This window comes from Dama dama, chromosome 15, assembly GCF_033118175.1.
Source record: "Dama dama isolate Ldn47 chromosome 15, ASM3311817v1, whole genome shotgun sequence".
NCBI lineage: Eukaryota > Metazoa > Chordata > Mammalia > Artiodactyla > Cervidae > Dama > Dama dama.
The window spans coordinates 41,005,594-41,021,780 of NC_083695.1; the positions used below are offsets into that span (position 1 = coordinate 41,005,594).

At 37.4% G+C, this 16,187-nt stretch overlaps 1 protein-coding gene across 1 annotated transcript in view; it reads left to right on the forward strand.

Annotated features, from left to right (window-relative positions):
* Positions 1 to 16,187, forward strand: part of NRG3 (neuregulin 3) — a 682,154-nt gene that overhangs the window by 532,149 nt on the left and 133,818 nt on the right. The window contains exon 5 of the mRNA XM_061161321.1: positions 14,351 to 14,377. Within this exon, the coding sequence (XP_061017304.1) occupies positions 14,351 to 14,377 (27 nt within the window). The remainder of the gene's footprint in view (positions 1 to 14,350; positions 14,378 to 16,187) is intronic.

The window sequence follows — 16,187 nt, forward strand, 5'->3', positions numbered from 1 at the left end:
TTTTATAGTTTCTGGTCTTACATTTAGATCTTTAATCCATTTTGAGTTTATTTTTGTGTATGGTGTTAGAAAGTGTTCTAGTTTCATTCTTTTACAAGTGGTTGACCAGTTTTCCCAGCACCACTTGTTAAAGAGGTTGTCTTTTTTCCATTGTATAGTCTTGCCTCCTTTGTCAAAGATAAGGTGTCCATAGGTTCGTGGATTTATCTCTGGGCTTTCTATTCTGTTCCATTGATCTATATTTCTGTCTTTGTGCCAGTACCATACTGTCTTGATGACTGTGGCTTTGTAGTAGAGCCTGAAGTCAGGCAGGTTGATTCCTCCAGTTTCGTTCTTCTTTCTCAAGATTACTTTGGCTATTCGAGGTTTTTTGCATTTCCTCACAAATTGTGAAATTATTTGTTCTAGTTCTGTGAAAAATACCGAGATCTTAACAGACCCATCACAAGCACGGAAATCAAAACTGTAATCAGAAATCTTCCAGCAAACAAAAGTCCAGGACCAGATGGCTTCACAGCTGAATTCTACCAAAAATTAAGAGAAGAGCTGACACCCATCTTAGTCAAACTGTTCCAGAAAATTGCATAAGAAGGTAAACTTTCAAACTCATTCTATGAGGCCACCATCACCCTAATAGCAAAACCAGACAAAGATGCCACAAAAAAAGAAAACTACAGGCCAATATCACTGATGAACATAGATTCAAAAATCCTTAACAAAATTCTAGCAAACAGACTCCAATAACATATTAAAAAGATCATACATCATGATCAAGTGGGCTTTATAATGCAAGGATTCTTTAATATCTGCAAATCAATCAATGTAATACACCACATTAACAAGTTGAAAGATAAAAACCATATGATTATCTCAATAGATGCAGAAAAAGCCTTTAAAAAAATTCAACATCCACTTATGATAAAAACTCTCCAGAAAGCAGGTATAGAAGGAACATACCTCAACATAATAAAAGCTATATATGACAAACCCACAGCAAGCATTACCCTCAATGGTGAAAAATTGAAAGCATTTCCCCTAAAGTCAGGAACAAGACAAGGTTGCCCATTCTCACCACTACTATTCAACATAGTTTTGGAAGTTTTGGCCACAGCAATCAGAGCAGAAAAAGAAGTAAAAGGAATCCAGATAGGAAAAGAAGAAGTAAAACTCTCACTGTTTGCAGATGACATGATCCTCTACATAGAAAACCCTAAAGACTCTTCCAGAAAATTACTAGAGCTAATCAATGAATATAGTAAAGTTGCAGGATATAAAATTAACACACAGAAATCCCTTGCATTCCTATATACTAACAATGAGAAAACAGAAAGAGAAATTAAGGAAACAATACCATTCACCACTGCAACAAAAAGAATAAAATACTTAGGAGTATATCTACCTAAAGAAACAAAAGACCTATACATAGAGAACTATAAAACACTGATGAAAGAAATCAAAGAGGACACAAACAGATGGAGAAACATACCGTGTTCATGGATTGGACGAATCAATATTGTGAAAATGAGTATATGACCCAAAGCAATCTATAGATTCAATGCAATCCCTATCAAGCTACCAATGGTATTTTTCACAGAACTAGTTACATTTCTTTGCAGCAATTCTTGAAAATGCTGAATGGTCAGTATGAGAATGGTCAGTTCTGGTGTCAAGGGTCAGCAAACATTCAAGACCCAGCTTACTATCTTCATAAATACAATGTGGTCTTCTTAGTTGAGATGGGGCTACCTCATCCTAAAGTGTCACCATTGAAAAGTCATTTGACATGGATCTGAATGTGGAATCTGTACAGTGACAGATTTCAGTTCAGTGATCAAGATAAATCATTTATAACGGATGTGTTTTGTAGTTGAGTGGCTAATTTCTTCCACACTTCTGTGGCATTTATTTCCTAGAGAGGATGCCATCATAGATCACTACACGGAGTACCTCACACCAAGGTGGTTGTTTATGTCAAGTTAGGAAATACTGCCTCCTGAGCCACCACCAGAGCACTCTCGGCACACATATGAAGGCCTACATAGACATAGGCTTACATAGACAGTATTTTCATGTAACATGTTTTTGTACAACCCATGAAACAAGGGCTTAAGTCGTCCCATTCAGAACTACTCTGTGATAGAATTACGTCATTCAGTTGCTTTTAATATAGGAGTAGTGCTGAAACCTATATTGATGTTGCATCGTCCTTGTGCTGTTATTGTTGGAGTTTCTCATAACAGGCTGCACAACAACTTGTCTCATCTTGCCCTCAGACTGGAATCAAGTCAAGAGTTGTTTTTATTTGCTTTTCCTCATTCTGCCCAGATGGATGGAACTGTTGGTAGCCCCCAGTTGTCTGTCTATCAACATATAAATCAGAAGCTTTGAGTTGCTCACACAAAAGGAATCATGGATACATTGGAAACATGTGGGCCCTGAATTTTCTGGAGCTTTTGACTTTGTAGCATATTGTTTGTCTCCCTGGTTACTTCCCTAGCCCTCAATTTTTTTTTTAATTGGAGAATAATTGCTTTACAGTGTTGTATGGGTTTCTGCTATACAACAACTATAAGTAGTTGAATCAGCTATAAGTTTACATATAGCCTTCACATCTTAAGCATGTTTCAGGCAGTTCTCAGCAGAGCTGCTGGCATTTGTTAAGAATATTGCCAATGTGAAGATTATTTGGTTCAAGGTCTGGCACATATTTAGACACAGCTCCCTATATCCCTTGCTATATGTACAAGCAAATAACTTCAATTAGGTCAGTCTCATTATGAAGAAAACTCCCTGAGAACCAATGGAAAGATGTTAATGGTTTGCCAGTTTGGTTCCTTGGGGAGAAGGACTTCCCCTCTACCTCACTAATACTGGGCATTTCATCAATAGACTAGGGGTGAGCAAGTAACTAAGTCGTGCTTCTGCAGTGCCTAAGGACACTTGAAAGCAATTTGTTCTCTTAAGTGGATTAAATAACTCCTCCCTGAACATCTTATTACCTGATAAGTTTGTAAAAATTAGTTTTTTCTTCATAGGGAGTGCATAAGTAAACCCTGAAAATGACTTGTTGCTGAAAGTCAAGCAGTTTAGGCTCAGTTGTGTTTCTGCTACTTACTAACCATGTGGTTTTGGGAAAGTTTGTTCACCTCTGTTCCTCGTGTTTAAAATGAGGATCATGACAATCTTATCAGTTTCTGTGAGTTAATACTTAAAGCAGTTCTTGGCACATAGTAAATGACAGGAACTTAGCCACTATTGTATAATCAAAGGGTGCAATATTCCAAATGAACTGCAGTTTTTACATAGAAACGTTTATCAAACTGTAAAAATGATGGGAATTTTACATTCTAATGCATGGCATAGGGAAGATCAAACTGTTGTTTTTTGTTTTTGTTTTTGTTTTTGCTTAAGCTATGTGCCTCCTTTTTCATCCCACTGTCCGCACAGTTCTTGGCACATGGATTGTTAAATGAATAAATTAATTATTAACTGATTTATGTTCATAACATTCCTTTTGATGTTTTTGTGCAGGCCAAAATGACCTGGGTATTCCCAGGGAAGTGTATTGCTTTAAGAAATAGCCAGTGAAGGGGTATAAGAAATATGGTGGTTTATGTTCCATGTATGTCTTAACTGACAAAATTAATTGCTTCAATAATACTCAGTGTTTATCATTAAAAGAACAGAAATGTGTGTGTGGTGAGAGATAAAAAGGGAAATTTTAAATAAGATGTAACTTTTTATATTTCAGCATTGTCAGTTTTCATTAATATTATTATTTATTGATTATACCAAAGACTTTGACTGTGTAGATCACAAAAAACTGTGGAAAATTCTTAAAGAGATGGGAATACCAGGCCACCTGACCTGCCTCTTGAGAAATCTGTATGCAGGTCAGGAAGCAACTGTTAGAACTGGACATGGAACAACAGACTGGTTCCAAATCAGGAAAGGAGTATGTCAAGGCTGTATGTTGTCACCTTGCTTATTTAACTTATATGCAGAGTATGTCATGAGAAACGCTGGGATGGATGAAGCACAAGCTAGAATCAAGATTTCTGGGAGAAATATCAATAAACTCAGATATGCAGATGACACCACCTTTATGGTAGAAACTGAAGAAGAACTAAAGAGCCTCTTGATGAAAGTGAAAGAAGAGAGTGAAAAAGTTGGCTTAAAGCTCAACATTCAGAAAACTAAGATCACAGCATCTGGTCCTATCACTTCATGGAAAACAGTGAAAACAGTGACAGACTTTATTTTTAGGGGCTCCAAAATCACTGTAGATGGTGACTGCAGCCATGAAATTAAAAGATGCATGCTCCTTGGAAGAAAAGTTATGACCAACCTAGACAGCATATTCAAAAGCAGAGACGTTACTTTGCCAACAAAGGTCTGTCTAATCAGGCTATGGCTTTTCCAGTAGTCAGGTATGGATGTGAGAGTTGGACTATAAAGAAAGCTGAGTGCCGAAGAATTGATGCTTTTGAACTGTGTGCTGGAAAAGATTCTTGAGAGCCCCTTAGCCTGCAAGGAGATCCAATCAGTCCATCCTAAAAGAAATCAGTCCTGAATATTCATTGGAAGGACTGATGTTGAAGCTGAAACTCCCAATACTTTGTCCATCTTATGGGAGCAACTGATTCATTAGAAGACCCTGATGTGGAGAAAGACTGAAGGTAGGAGGAGAAGGGGATGACAGAGGATGAGATGGTTGGATGGCATCACCGACTTGATGGACATGAGTTTGAGTAACCTCCGGGAGTTGGTGATGGACAGGGAGGTTTGACGTGCTGCAGTCCATGGGTTTTCAAAGAGTTGGACAAGACTGAGAGAGTGAACTGAACTGAATTGATTATAAAAAAGTAAACAATTACTCTATAAAATTGAAGAATATAATTCTCCCTTGCTTGACAGTATTTCTGAGAATTACAGTTCTAATAATTAGATGTAACAGTTCTGCTATGTTAAAAGTAGACCGAGTTTCTTAAGACATCTACTTATACTATTTAGTGTTTGAATAATTTAAAAGTTCTTTTTTCTGTTCCTTTTACTGGTTATGAATTCATTCTGATTTAAAGTATCTAGATTGCCCTCAAACTTATCAAACATGACACTCATTTCTTACTGCAATTTCTAGACTCACAAAACTTGAATCCCCATATCCCCTGTCATATACAGAGACGGAACAGCCAAGGTTGTGGGAAGAGTGAAGAGTGACCATTAGTTATACTTGCCAGCAAAACAGACTATAGCCAGACATTTCTGAGCCATCTAATTCTGCTGGAAAGTTTTTGTTTTGTTTTGTTTTGTTTTTAATTGATCTATAGTTGATTTACAATGTTGTGTTAATTTCTGATATATAGCAAAGTGATTCAGTTATAGATACATATGCATATTCTTTTTCATATGCTTTTCCATTATAGTTTATTGTAGGATTCCCAGGTGGCTCAGATGGTAGTTTATTATAGAACATTGAATATATAGTTCCCTGTGCTATACAGTAAGATCTTGTTGTTTATCTATTGTATATACAGAAGGTTGTATCTGCTAATCCAAAATCCCTACTTTATCCCTCCCTTTTCCTCTTTGGTAACCATAAATTTGTTTTCTATGCCTGTGAGTCTGTTTTTGTTTCATAAATAAGTTCATTTGTGGCATATTTTAGGTTCCACATGTAAGTGATATCATGCAGTATTCTTTCTCTTTCTGATTTCCTTTACTTAGTATGATAATCTCTAGGTCCATCCATGTTGCTGCAAATGGCATTATTCTTTTTTGTGGCTGAGTTATATTCCATTGTACCACATCAGTTTTATTTTATTTATTGTTTTAATGTTATCAGAGTATAGTTGACTTATAATGTTGTGTTAGTTTTAGGAGTATAGCAAAGTGACTCATTTATGTGTGTGTGTGTGTGTATATATATATATATATATATATATATATATTCTTTTTCAGATTCTTTTCTCATATAGGTTATCACAGAATATTGAGCAAAGTTACCTTTGGTGTACAGTAGGTCCTGGCTGGTTATCTATCTTGTAAATTCTACTGGGAAGTTCCTGTTCAATCATGCTAGGGCTAATAGCTGTTCTGGTTGTAGGCAGAAGTTTGTTTGTTGTTTTTAACTTTTATTCTCATGATAAGTTATTTTACCCATATCCCTACTTTGAAATACCACAGTTCTAGTCTCTCTCTAGTGTCCTAAGTGCACATAATCATGAAGATTTTATTCACACAAGAACCCAAATGTGGTCCAGCCACCTTTTCTACAATCTCTATTCTTTCACAAGGCACATTTTCCTTCCCCAGGAGCAAGCTTATGGGTCCTTGGCCACTTGATCTTGTGCACAGTTTCTGGTTTTCCATGATAACAGTATCACAGAGAATTTCCAGAGCTTTTTCTCTGTGGGCTCCCACTGAATTATGAATTACTTGCAGGTAAAAATCCTGTATTTTTATAAAAGTATGCTAGATATCTATCATAAACTATATTAAGCAGGTAAAAAAAATACCATGGAAGGGAAGAAATGCATCTACTTTTAAAAAAATCATTACAGTAGTTCTTTATATGAGATATTTCTCAATTAAAATAGCTCTTAGTCACTAAAAATAAATAAATAAATAAATAAACTCTGTATAGGCAGATTAATAGCTATTTAAAGTGCATCAGAGTTTACCAGGGCAAAGGAGGAGGAGAAAATTGGAAAATATTGCCTAATGGGTAGTTACCTTTTGAAACAATGAAAAGTTTTGGAAATTTGTTGGTCATGGTTATACCACATTGAGAATGTAATTAATATCACTGAATTGTGCCCTTAAAATTTGTCAAAATAACAAATTTTATATATATTCTACCACAATAGAATTTTAAAATGAGTCATTTGCAAAAGAAAGGCATGGAAATATTCAAGATAACTAAAGGAATATTTTCTAAAAAGAAAATCTTTCCCAAAGACAGAAGTCATAAGAAAGAGCACAGAAATTAGTCTTGGAAACAAATATGACTGTAGCAATATATTTTTTCATTCATTCTCGTTTAAGAAACATATTACTACAACAGAAATAATCATTAGATAATGCAACAAATTAAAAAACTGAATAACTGAATTATTATAAGAAAGCTGCATTTAAATAAACAAATCTCCAGAGTTGAAATGCTGTACACACACCAGAGCCCAGTTCTCACTGTTGATCACAGACATTCCGTTCAGTCACTCAGTCATGTTCGACTATTTGCGACCCCATGGACTGCAGTACGGGAGGGTACCTTGTCCATCACCAACTACCGGAGCTGACTCAAACTGATGTCCATTGAGTCGGTGATGCCATCAAACCATCTCAGCCTTTGATGTCCCCTTCTCCTCCTGCCTTCAATAGTTCCCAGCAGCAGGGTCTTTTCCAGTGAGTCAGTTCTTCGCATCAGGTGGCCAAAATGAGTTTCAGCTTCAGCATCAGTCTTTCCAATGAATATTCAGGACTGTTTCCTTTAGGATGGACTGGTTGAATCTCCTTGCAGTCCAAGGGACTCTCAAGAGTCTTTTCTAACACCACAGTTCAAAAGCATCAATTCATTGGAGCTCAGCTTTCTTTATAGTCAAACTCTCCCATCCATACATGACTACTGGAAAAACCATAGCTTTGACTAGATGGACCTTTATGGGCAAAGGTTTCTGCTTTTTAATATGCTGTCTAGGTTGGCCATAACTTTCCCTCAAAGGAATAAGCCTCTTTTAATTTCATGGCTGAGTTCACCATCTGCAGTGATTTTGCAGTCCCCCAAAATAAAGTTTCTCACTGTTTCTATTGTTTCCCCATCTATTTGCCATGGAGTGATGGGACCAGATGCCAAGAATTTAGTTTTCTGAATGTTGAGTTTTAAGCCAACTTTTTCACTCTCCTCTTTCACTTTCATCAAGATGCTCTTTAGTTCTTCGCTCTCTGCCATAAGGGTAGTGTCATCTGCATACCTGACCTGAGGTTATTGATATTTCTCCTGGTGATTTTGTTACCAGCTTGTGTTTTATCCAGCCCAGCATTTTGCATGATGTACTCAACATATAAGTTAAATAAGCAGGGTGACAATATACAGCCTTGACATACTCCTTTCCCAGTTTGAAACCAGTCTCTTGTTCCATGTCCAGTTCTAACTGTTGCTTCCAGATCTGCATACAGGTTTCTCAAGAGGCAGGTCAGGTGGTCTGGTATTCCCCTCTCTTGAAGAATTTCCCACAGTTTTTTATGATCCACACAGTCAAAGTCTTTGGCATAGTCAATAAAGCAGAACTAGATGTTTTTCTGGAACTCTATTGTTTTTTCAATAATCCAGGAGATGTTGGCAATTTGATCTCTGGTTCCTCTGCCTTTTAAACTCCAGCTTGAACATCTAGAGGTTCAAGGTTCACATGCTGTTGAAGCACAGCTTTGGGAATTTTGAGCATTACTTTGCTAGCATGTGAGATGAGTACACTTGTGCGGTAAAATTGGAACAGTCTTTGGCATTACCTTTCTTAGGGATTGGAATGAAAACTGACCTTTGCCAGTCCTGTGGCCACTGCTGAGTTTTCAAATTTGCTGGCATATTGAGTGTAGCACTTTCACAGTATCATCTTTTAGGATTTGAAATAGCTCAACTGGAATTCCATCGCTTTATTCCTAGTGATGCTTCTTAAGGCACACTTGACTTCGTATTCCAGGATGTCTGGCTCTAGCTGAGTGATCACACCATCATGGTTATCTGGGTCATGAAGATCTTTTTGTATCATTCTTCAATGTATTCTTGTCACCTCTTCGTAATATCTTTTGCTTCTGTTAGGTCCATATATTTTCTGTCCTTTATTGAGCTCATCTTTGCATGAAATGTTCCCTTGATATCTCTAATTTTCTTGAAGAGATCTCTAGTCTTTCTCATTCCATTGTTTTCCTCTATTTCTTTGCATTGATCACTGAGGTAGGCTTTCTTATCTCTCCTTGCTATTCTTTGGAACTCTGCATTCATATGCTTATATCTTTCCTTTTCTCCTTTGTTTTTCACTTCTCTTCTTCTCACAGCTATTTGTAAGGCCTCCTCAGACAACCATTTTGCCTTTTTGCATTTCTGTTTCTTGAGGATGGTCTTGATCACTGCCTCCTGTGAGATGTCATGAACCTCCATCCATAGTTCTTCCAGCACTTTGTCTATCAGATCTAATCCCTTGAATCTATTTGTCACTTCCACTGTATAATCATAGAGATTTGTTTTAGATCATGCCTGAATAGTCTAGTGGTTTTCCCTACTTTCTTCAACTTAATTCTGAATTTGACAATAACGTGTTCATGTTCTGAGCGAGAATTAACTCCCCGTCTTGTTTTTGCTGACTTCATAGAGCTTATGCATCTTTGGAAGCAAGGAATATAATCAATCTAATTTCAGTATTGACCATCTGGTGTTATCCATGTGTAGAGTGTTCTCTTGTGTTGCTGGAAGAGGCTGTTTGCTATGACCAGTGCGTTCTCTTGGCAAAACTCTGTTAGTCTTTGCCCTGCTTCATGTTGTACTTCAAGGCCAAATTTGCTTGTTACTCCAGGTATCTGTTGACTACCTACTTTTGCATTACAGTCCCTTATAATGAAAAGGATATCTTTTTTGGATGTTAGTTTTAGAAGGTCTTGTAGGTCTTTGTAGAACCATTAAACTTCCTCAGCAGTACTGGTCAGGGCCTAGACTTGGATTACTATGATATTGAATGGCTTGCCTTGGAAATGAACAGAGATCATTCTGTCTTTTTGAGACTGCATCCAGGTACTGAGTTTCAGACTCTTTTGTTGATGATGCTGGCTAATCCATTTCTTCTAAGGGATTCTTCCCCACAGTAGTAGATATAATGGTCATCTGAGTTAAATTCACCCATTCCAGTCCATTTTAGTTCGCTGATTCCTAAAATGTAGATGTTCATTCTTGCCATCTCCTGTTTGACCACTTCCAATTTGCGTTGATTCACGGACCTAACATTCCAGGTGCCTATGCAGTATTGTTCTTTACAGCTTCGGAATTTACTTCCATCACCAGTCACATCCGCAACTGGGTGTTGTTTTTGCTTTGGCTCCATCTCTTCATTCTTTCTGGAGTTATCTCCACTGCTCTACAGTAGCATATTTCACACCTACTGACCTGGGGAGTTCATCTTTCAGTGTGCTATCTTTTCTCCTTTTCATACTTAGGTGGTTGAAATGGTGTGATGAACAGAGGAATATAAAACAAACATGGATGCATCTGCCATTCATTTTGGATAGCAAGCACTGTCAAGTTTGTAACAGTCACAGGAATAAAGGGTCAGATAGACTGTATTTGTGCCCAAATCTTCCTCTTGTTAAGATCTTTAGTCTCACTGATGCAGTTTCCTCATCTAACAAATAAAGGGGGAAAAGATACAGCAGAATGTATTTTTTTTGTGAAGGGTGAAGAGTTCATGGTTAAGGCCTGTCATGAATTTGTTCTTTCAATTCAGTTCAGTCACTCAGTCATGTCCGTATCTTTGCAACCCCACTAACTGCAGCACGCCAGGCCTCCCTGTCCATCACCAACTCCCGGAGTTCACCGAAACTCATGTCCATTGAGTCGGTGATCCCATCCAACCATCTCATTCTCTGTCGTCCACTTCTCCTCCTGTCCTCAATCTTTCCCAGCATCAGGGTCTTTTCAAATAGGTCAGCTTTTTGCATCAGGTGGCCAAAGTATTGGAGTTTCTTCTTTAACATCAGTCCTTCCAATGAACACCCAGGACTGATGTCCTTTAGGATGGACTGGTTGGATCTCCTTGAAATCCAAGGGACTCTCAAGTGTCTTCTCAAACACCACAGTTCAAAAGCATCAATTCTTTGGCACTCAGCTTTCTTTATAGTCCAACTCTCACATCCATACATGACCACTGGAAAAACCATAGCCTTGTCTAGATGGACCTTTGTTAACAAGTAATGTCTCTGCTTTTTAGTATGCAATCTAGGTTGGTCATAACTTTCCTTCCAAGGAGTAAGAGTCTTTTAATTTCATGGTTGCAATCACCATCTGCAGTGATTTTGGAGCCCAGAAAAGTAAAGTCTGACACTGTTTCCACTGTCTCCCCATCTATTTGCCATGAAGTGATGGGACTGGATGCCATGATCTTAGTTTTCTGAATGTTGAGCTTTAAGCCAACTTTTTCACTCTCCTCTTTCACTTTCTTCAAGAGGCTATTTGGTTCTTCTTCACTTTCTGCTATAAGGGTGGTGTCATTTGCATATCTGAGGTTATTAATATTTCTCCCAGCAATCTTGATTCCAGCTTGTGCTTCTTCCAGCCCAGCATTTTTCATGATGTACTCTGCATATAAGTTAAATAAGCAGGGTGATAATATACAGCCTTGACATACTCCTTATCCTATTTAGTACCAGTCTGTTGTTCCATGTCCAGTTCTAACTGTTGCTTCCTGACCTGCATACAGGTTTCTCAAGAGGCAGGTCAGGTGGTCTGGTATTCCCATTTCTTTTAGAATTTTCCATAGTTTATCGTGATTCACACAGTCAAAGTCTTTGGCCTAGTCAATAATGCAAAAATAGATGTTTTTCTAGAACTTTCTTGCTTTCTCAATGATCCTGTGGATGTTGGCAATTTGATCTCTGGTTTCTATGCCTTTTCTAAAACCAGCTTGAACATCTGGAATTTCATGGTTCACGTAGTGCTGAAGCCTAGCTTGGAGAATTTTAAGCATTACTTTACAAGCGTGTGAGATGAGTTCAATTGTTTAGTAGTTTGAGCATTCTTTGGCATTGCCTTTCTTAGGAATTGGAATGAAAACTGACCTTTTCCAGTCCTTTGGCCACTGCTGAGTTTTCAAATTTGCTGGCATACTGAGTGTAGCACTTTCACAGCATCATCTTTTAGGATTTAAAATAGCTCAACTGGAATTTCAGCACCTCCACTAGCTTTGTTTGTAGTGATGCTTCTTATGGCCCACTTGACTTCGTATTCCAGGCTGTCTGGCTCTAGGTGAGTGATCAAACCATCATGATTATGTGGGTTGTGAAGATCTTTTTTGTACAGTTCTTCTGTGTTCTGCCACCTCTTAATATCTTCTGATTCTGTTAAGTCCATACCATTTCTGTCCTTTATTGAGCCCATCTTTGCATGAAAAGTTCCCTTGGTATCTCTAATTTTCTTTAAGAGATCTCTAGTCCTTCCCATTCTGTTGTTTTCCTCTTTTTCTTTGCTGAGGTAGGCTTTCTTATCTCTCCTTGCTATTCTTTGGAACTCTGCATTCAAATGGGAATATCTTTCCTTTTCTCCTTTTCTTTTCTTTTCTTTTTTTCCATTTATTTTTATTAGTTGCAGGCTAATTACTTTACAATATTGTAGTGGTTTTTGTCATACATTGACATGAATCAGCCATGGATTTACATGTATTCCCCATCCCGATCCCCCCTCCCATGTGTGTCCCTCCCGAAGCTGTGCGCTTGGTCCAAGAGGACGACCATCCCCGATAGAGGAGGACCGGTCTTCGGTCAAGGGTATACGAGTAGCTGCACTCCCCTACTAGAACCTCCAAACAAGCTCTCCTTTGCTTTTCACTTCTCTTCTTTTCACAGCTATTTGTAAGGGCTCCTCAGACAACCATGTTGCCTTTTTGCATTTCTTTTCCATGGGGATGGTCTTGATCCCTGTCTCCTGTACAATGTCACGAACCTCCATCCATAGTTCATCAGACACTCTATCAGATATAGTCCCTTAAACCTATTTCTCACTTCCCCTGTATAGTCATAAGGGATTTGATTTAGGTCATACCTGAAGGGTCTAGTGGTTTTCTCCACTTTCTTCAGTTTAAGTCTGAATTTGTCAATAAGGAACCTGGCCTGAGCCACAGTCATCTCCCAGTCTTGTTTTTGCTGACTGTATAGAGCTTCTCCATCTTTGACTGCATAGAGTACAATCAGTCTGATTGCAGTGTTAGCCCTCTGGTGATGTCCATGTGTAGAGTCTTCTCTTGTGTTATTGGAAGAGGGTGTTTGCTATGACCAGTGTGTTCTCTTGGCAAATCTCTATTAGCGTTTGCCCTGCTTCATTCTGTACTCCAAGGCCAAATGTGCTTGTTATTCCAGGTGTTTCTTGACTTTCTACTTTTGCATTCCAGTCCCCTATAATGAAAAGGATATCTTTTTTGGATGTTAGTTTTAGAAGGTGTTGTAGGCCTTCATAGAACCGTTCAACTTCAGCTTCTTCAGCATTACTGATTGGGGCAAGGACTTGGATTACTGAGATATTGAATGGTTTGCCTTGGAAACGAACAGAGACTCTCTCGTTTTTGAGATTGCACCTAAGTACTGCATTTTGGACTCTTTTTTGACTACGATGGCTACTCCATTTCATCTAAGGGATTTCTGCCCACAGTAGTAAATATAATGGTCATCTGAGTTAAATTCATCCATTCCAGTCCATTTTATTTCGCTGATTTCCTAGGATGTCAACGTTCACTCTTGCTGTTTCCTGTTTGACCACTTCCAATTTGCCTTGATTCATAGACCTAACATTCCAGGTTCCTATGCAATATTGCTCTTTATATCATTGGACCTTGCTTCCATCACCATTCACATCCACAACTGGATGTTGTTTTGCTTTGGCTCCATCCCGTCATTCTTTCTGGATGTTCTTTGCCTACCTATTATTAACATAGAAGTTCAAATTAGTTTAATGTTAACCGAGTGTTATTCTATGTAAAATATGAATTCCAGAAGTAACTTTAGCTCCAGATATGCTTTGTATGAATAGTTGTTTTTTTTTTTCCACTTTCTTTCCTCCTCCCCTGCTATCTTCCTTTTCTCCCTCCCTCCCCCGCTTCCTTTGTTTCCTTTTTTATGGGCTAAATTTATACTTAGCATGCTGTTTTTGTTTAGTTCCTAAGTTACATCTGATGCTTTTGCAACCCCATGGACTGTAGCCCACAAGGCTCCTCTGTCCATGGGATTTTCCAGGCAAGAATATTGAAATAGGTTGCTGTTTCCTCCTCCAGGATATCTTCCTGACTCAGGGATAGAACCCATGTCTCATACATTAACAGGAGGATTCTTTACCACTGAACCATCCGGGAATAATACTTAGCATACTCGTTAATATTATTCCATCTCAATCCCAGACTGTTGAGAAATACCAATCAGTGTTCAAAGCACCCCTGATTGTGGACAAAGTGTAAATTATCTTTTGCAAGCAAACATTGTTGTAACTGAGACACAGTCTTTGCCTTGAAAGGTTAATCTGATAAGCATTGATTTCTGTGTGGAATTTTCTCTAACCTTATTCTCATTTTCCGTTTTCCTTCCTTATGTGCTGACTTTGATGTAGCAGACCACTTGGGGATTGAATTCATGGGTAAGACTAAACAATTTTCTCCTTATATATCCGGAAAAGCTAAGTTTGATAATGTGTATACTGTTCTTCTTCCTCATCTGATTATAATTGAAATGCCTCACTATCAGATGCTATTAGTAGTAAAAAAAAAATGTTTTTGTCAATTTTTCACTAAGTAGTGGCTCAAAATGAATGACTTAACTACTTATTGAGAAGGCAATTTAATGTTAAGTGCTGTTTTGAAGGCTGACAGAAGTTGGATTTGGTTTCTGGCTTTGTTTGCTTTCTTAATTCTCAATTTTCTTATCTGTAAATAGGTGTAGACTAGTTCCTATTTTATTACACACATATATTGCTTAACACAATATCTGTAAAATGGTGTACGCTCAATAAATTGTAGACAATAATGGTGATGGTTTAAAAATATCAGTTTTCATTACTTTCTGCTCTTTTTTTTTTTTTCCTTTTGCATGGTGAATAATTTGGATACATTTTGGTCAATCTTAATTCTGGAGTAAGGGTTCTATTAATGTTTTCATCTACAAAGTTAAAATAATTATTTTGAAAGTTTTTGTAGTCTATGGTGTGTTTTTAAAAAGATTAGAATACCTCCCACAGTAATTATTTTCTTTACTCATAGATAGTTACATTAAGAATTGTACATAATTTTCTGAGTCTATATTATAATAAAATGATTTAAAAACACATTCCATAGGGCTGATAAGCATCATGGTATTAGAATGGTAAGATACCTAGGAGTTAAAGTTAGTGAAATTGAAGATCCAAATTTGAATCCAAATTTATAGTTTCTCCTTGATTCCATTTTGTTGAACTTTAGGTTTTTCTCTTATATAATATAGATATGAATGCTTGCTTCATACATTTTTGTTTATTGTGATAATACCTGTAAATTCATGTATCCATTCATCCATTAATTCAGCAAATATGTATCAACTGCTCACTCTAAGCAAAGAAAAAATGCAAAATGCTACAGATAATATAATAAGTAAAAATAGGTGATAAAAGCTGATTTGCTGGAATTTATAATCTAGGAAATTTTCAGATGATAATTAGGGAATAAAACTGATAAATATAAAATTGAGGATTTCTAAGACCTATTTGAGGCAAAATAATATTAGTTCAGAATAGTGATAATATCCGGTCTGAATGGCCCTCATCAAAAAGTCTACAAACAATAAATGCTGGAAAGGGTGTGGAGAAAAGGAACTGCTCTTGCACTGTTGGTGGGAATGTAAATTGATACAGCCACTATGGAAGACAGTATGGAGATACCTTAAAAAACTAGGAATAAAATCACCATATGACCCAGCAATCCCACTCCTAAGCATATACCCTGAGGAAACCAAAATTGAAAGAGACACATGTGTCCCATTGTTCATTTCAGCACTATTTACAATAGCTAGAACATGGAAGCAACCTAGATGTTCATCAATAGATGAATGGTTAAAGAAGATGTGGTATATATACAGAATGGAATATTACTCAGCCATAAAAAGGAATGCATTTGAGTCAGCTCTAATGAGGTGGATGCACCTAGAACCTGTTATACAGAGTGATGTGAGTCAGAAAAGAGAAAGATAAATACCATATTCTAACACATATATACAGAATCTAGAAAAATAGTACTGAAGAATTTATTTTCAGGGCAGCAGTGGAGAAACACACATAAAGAATAGATTTAAGGACATGGGAAGAGGGGAGGAGAGGGTGAGATGTATGGAAAGAATAACATAGAAACTTACATTACCATATGTAAAATAGATAGCCAACAGGAATTTGCTGTGTGGCTCAGGAAACTCAAACACGGGCT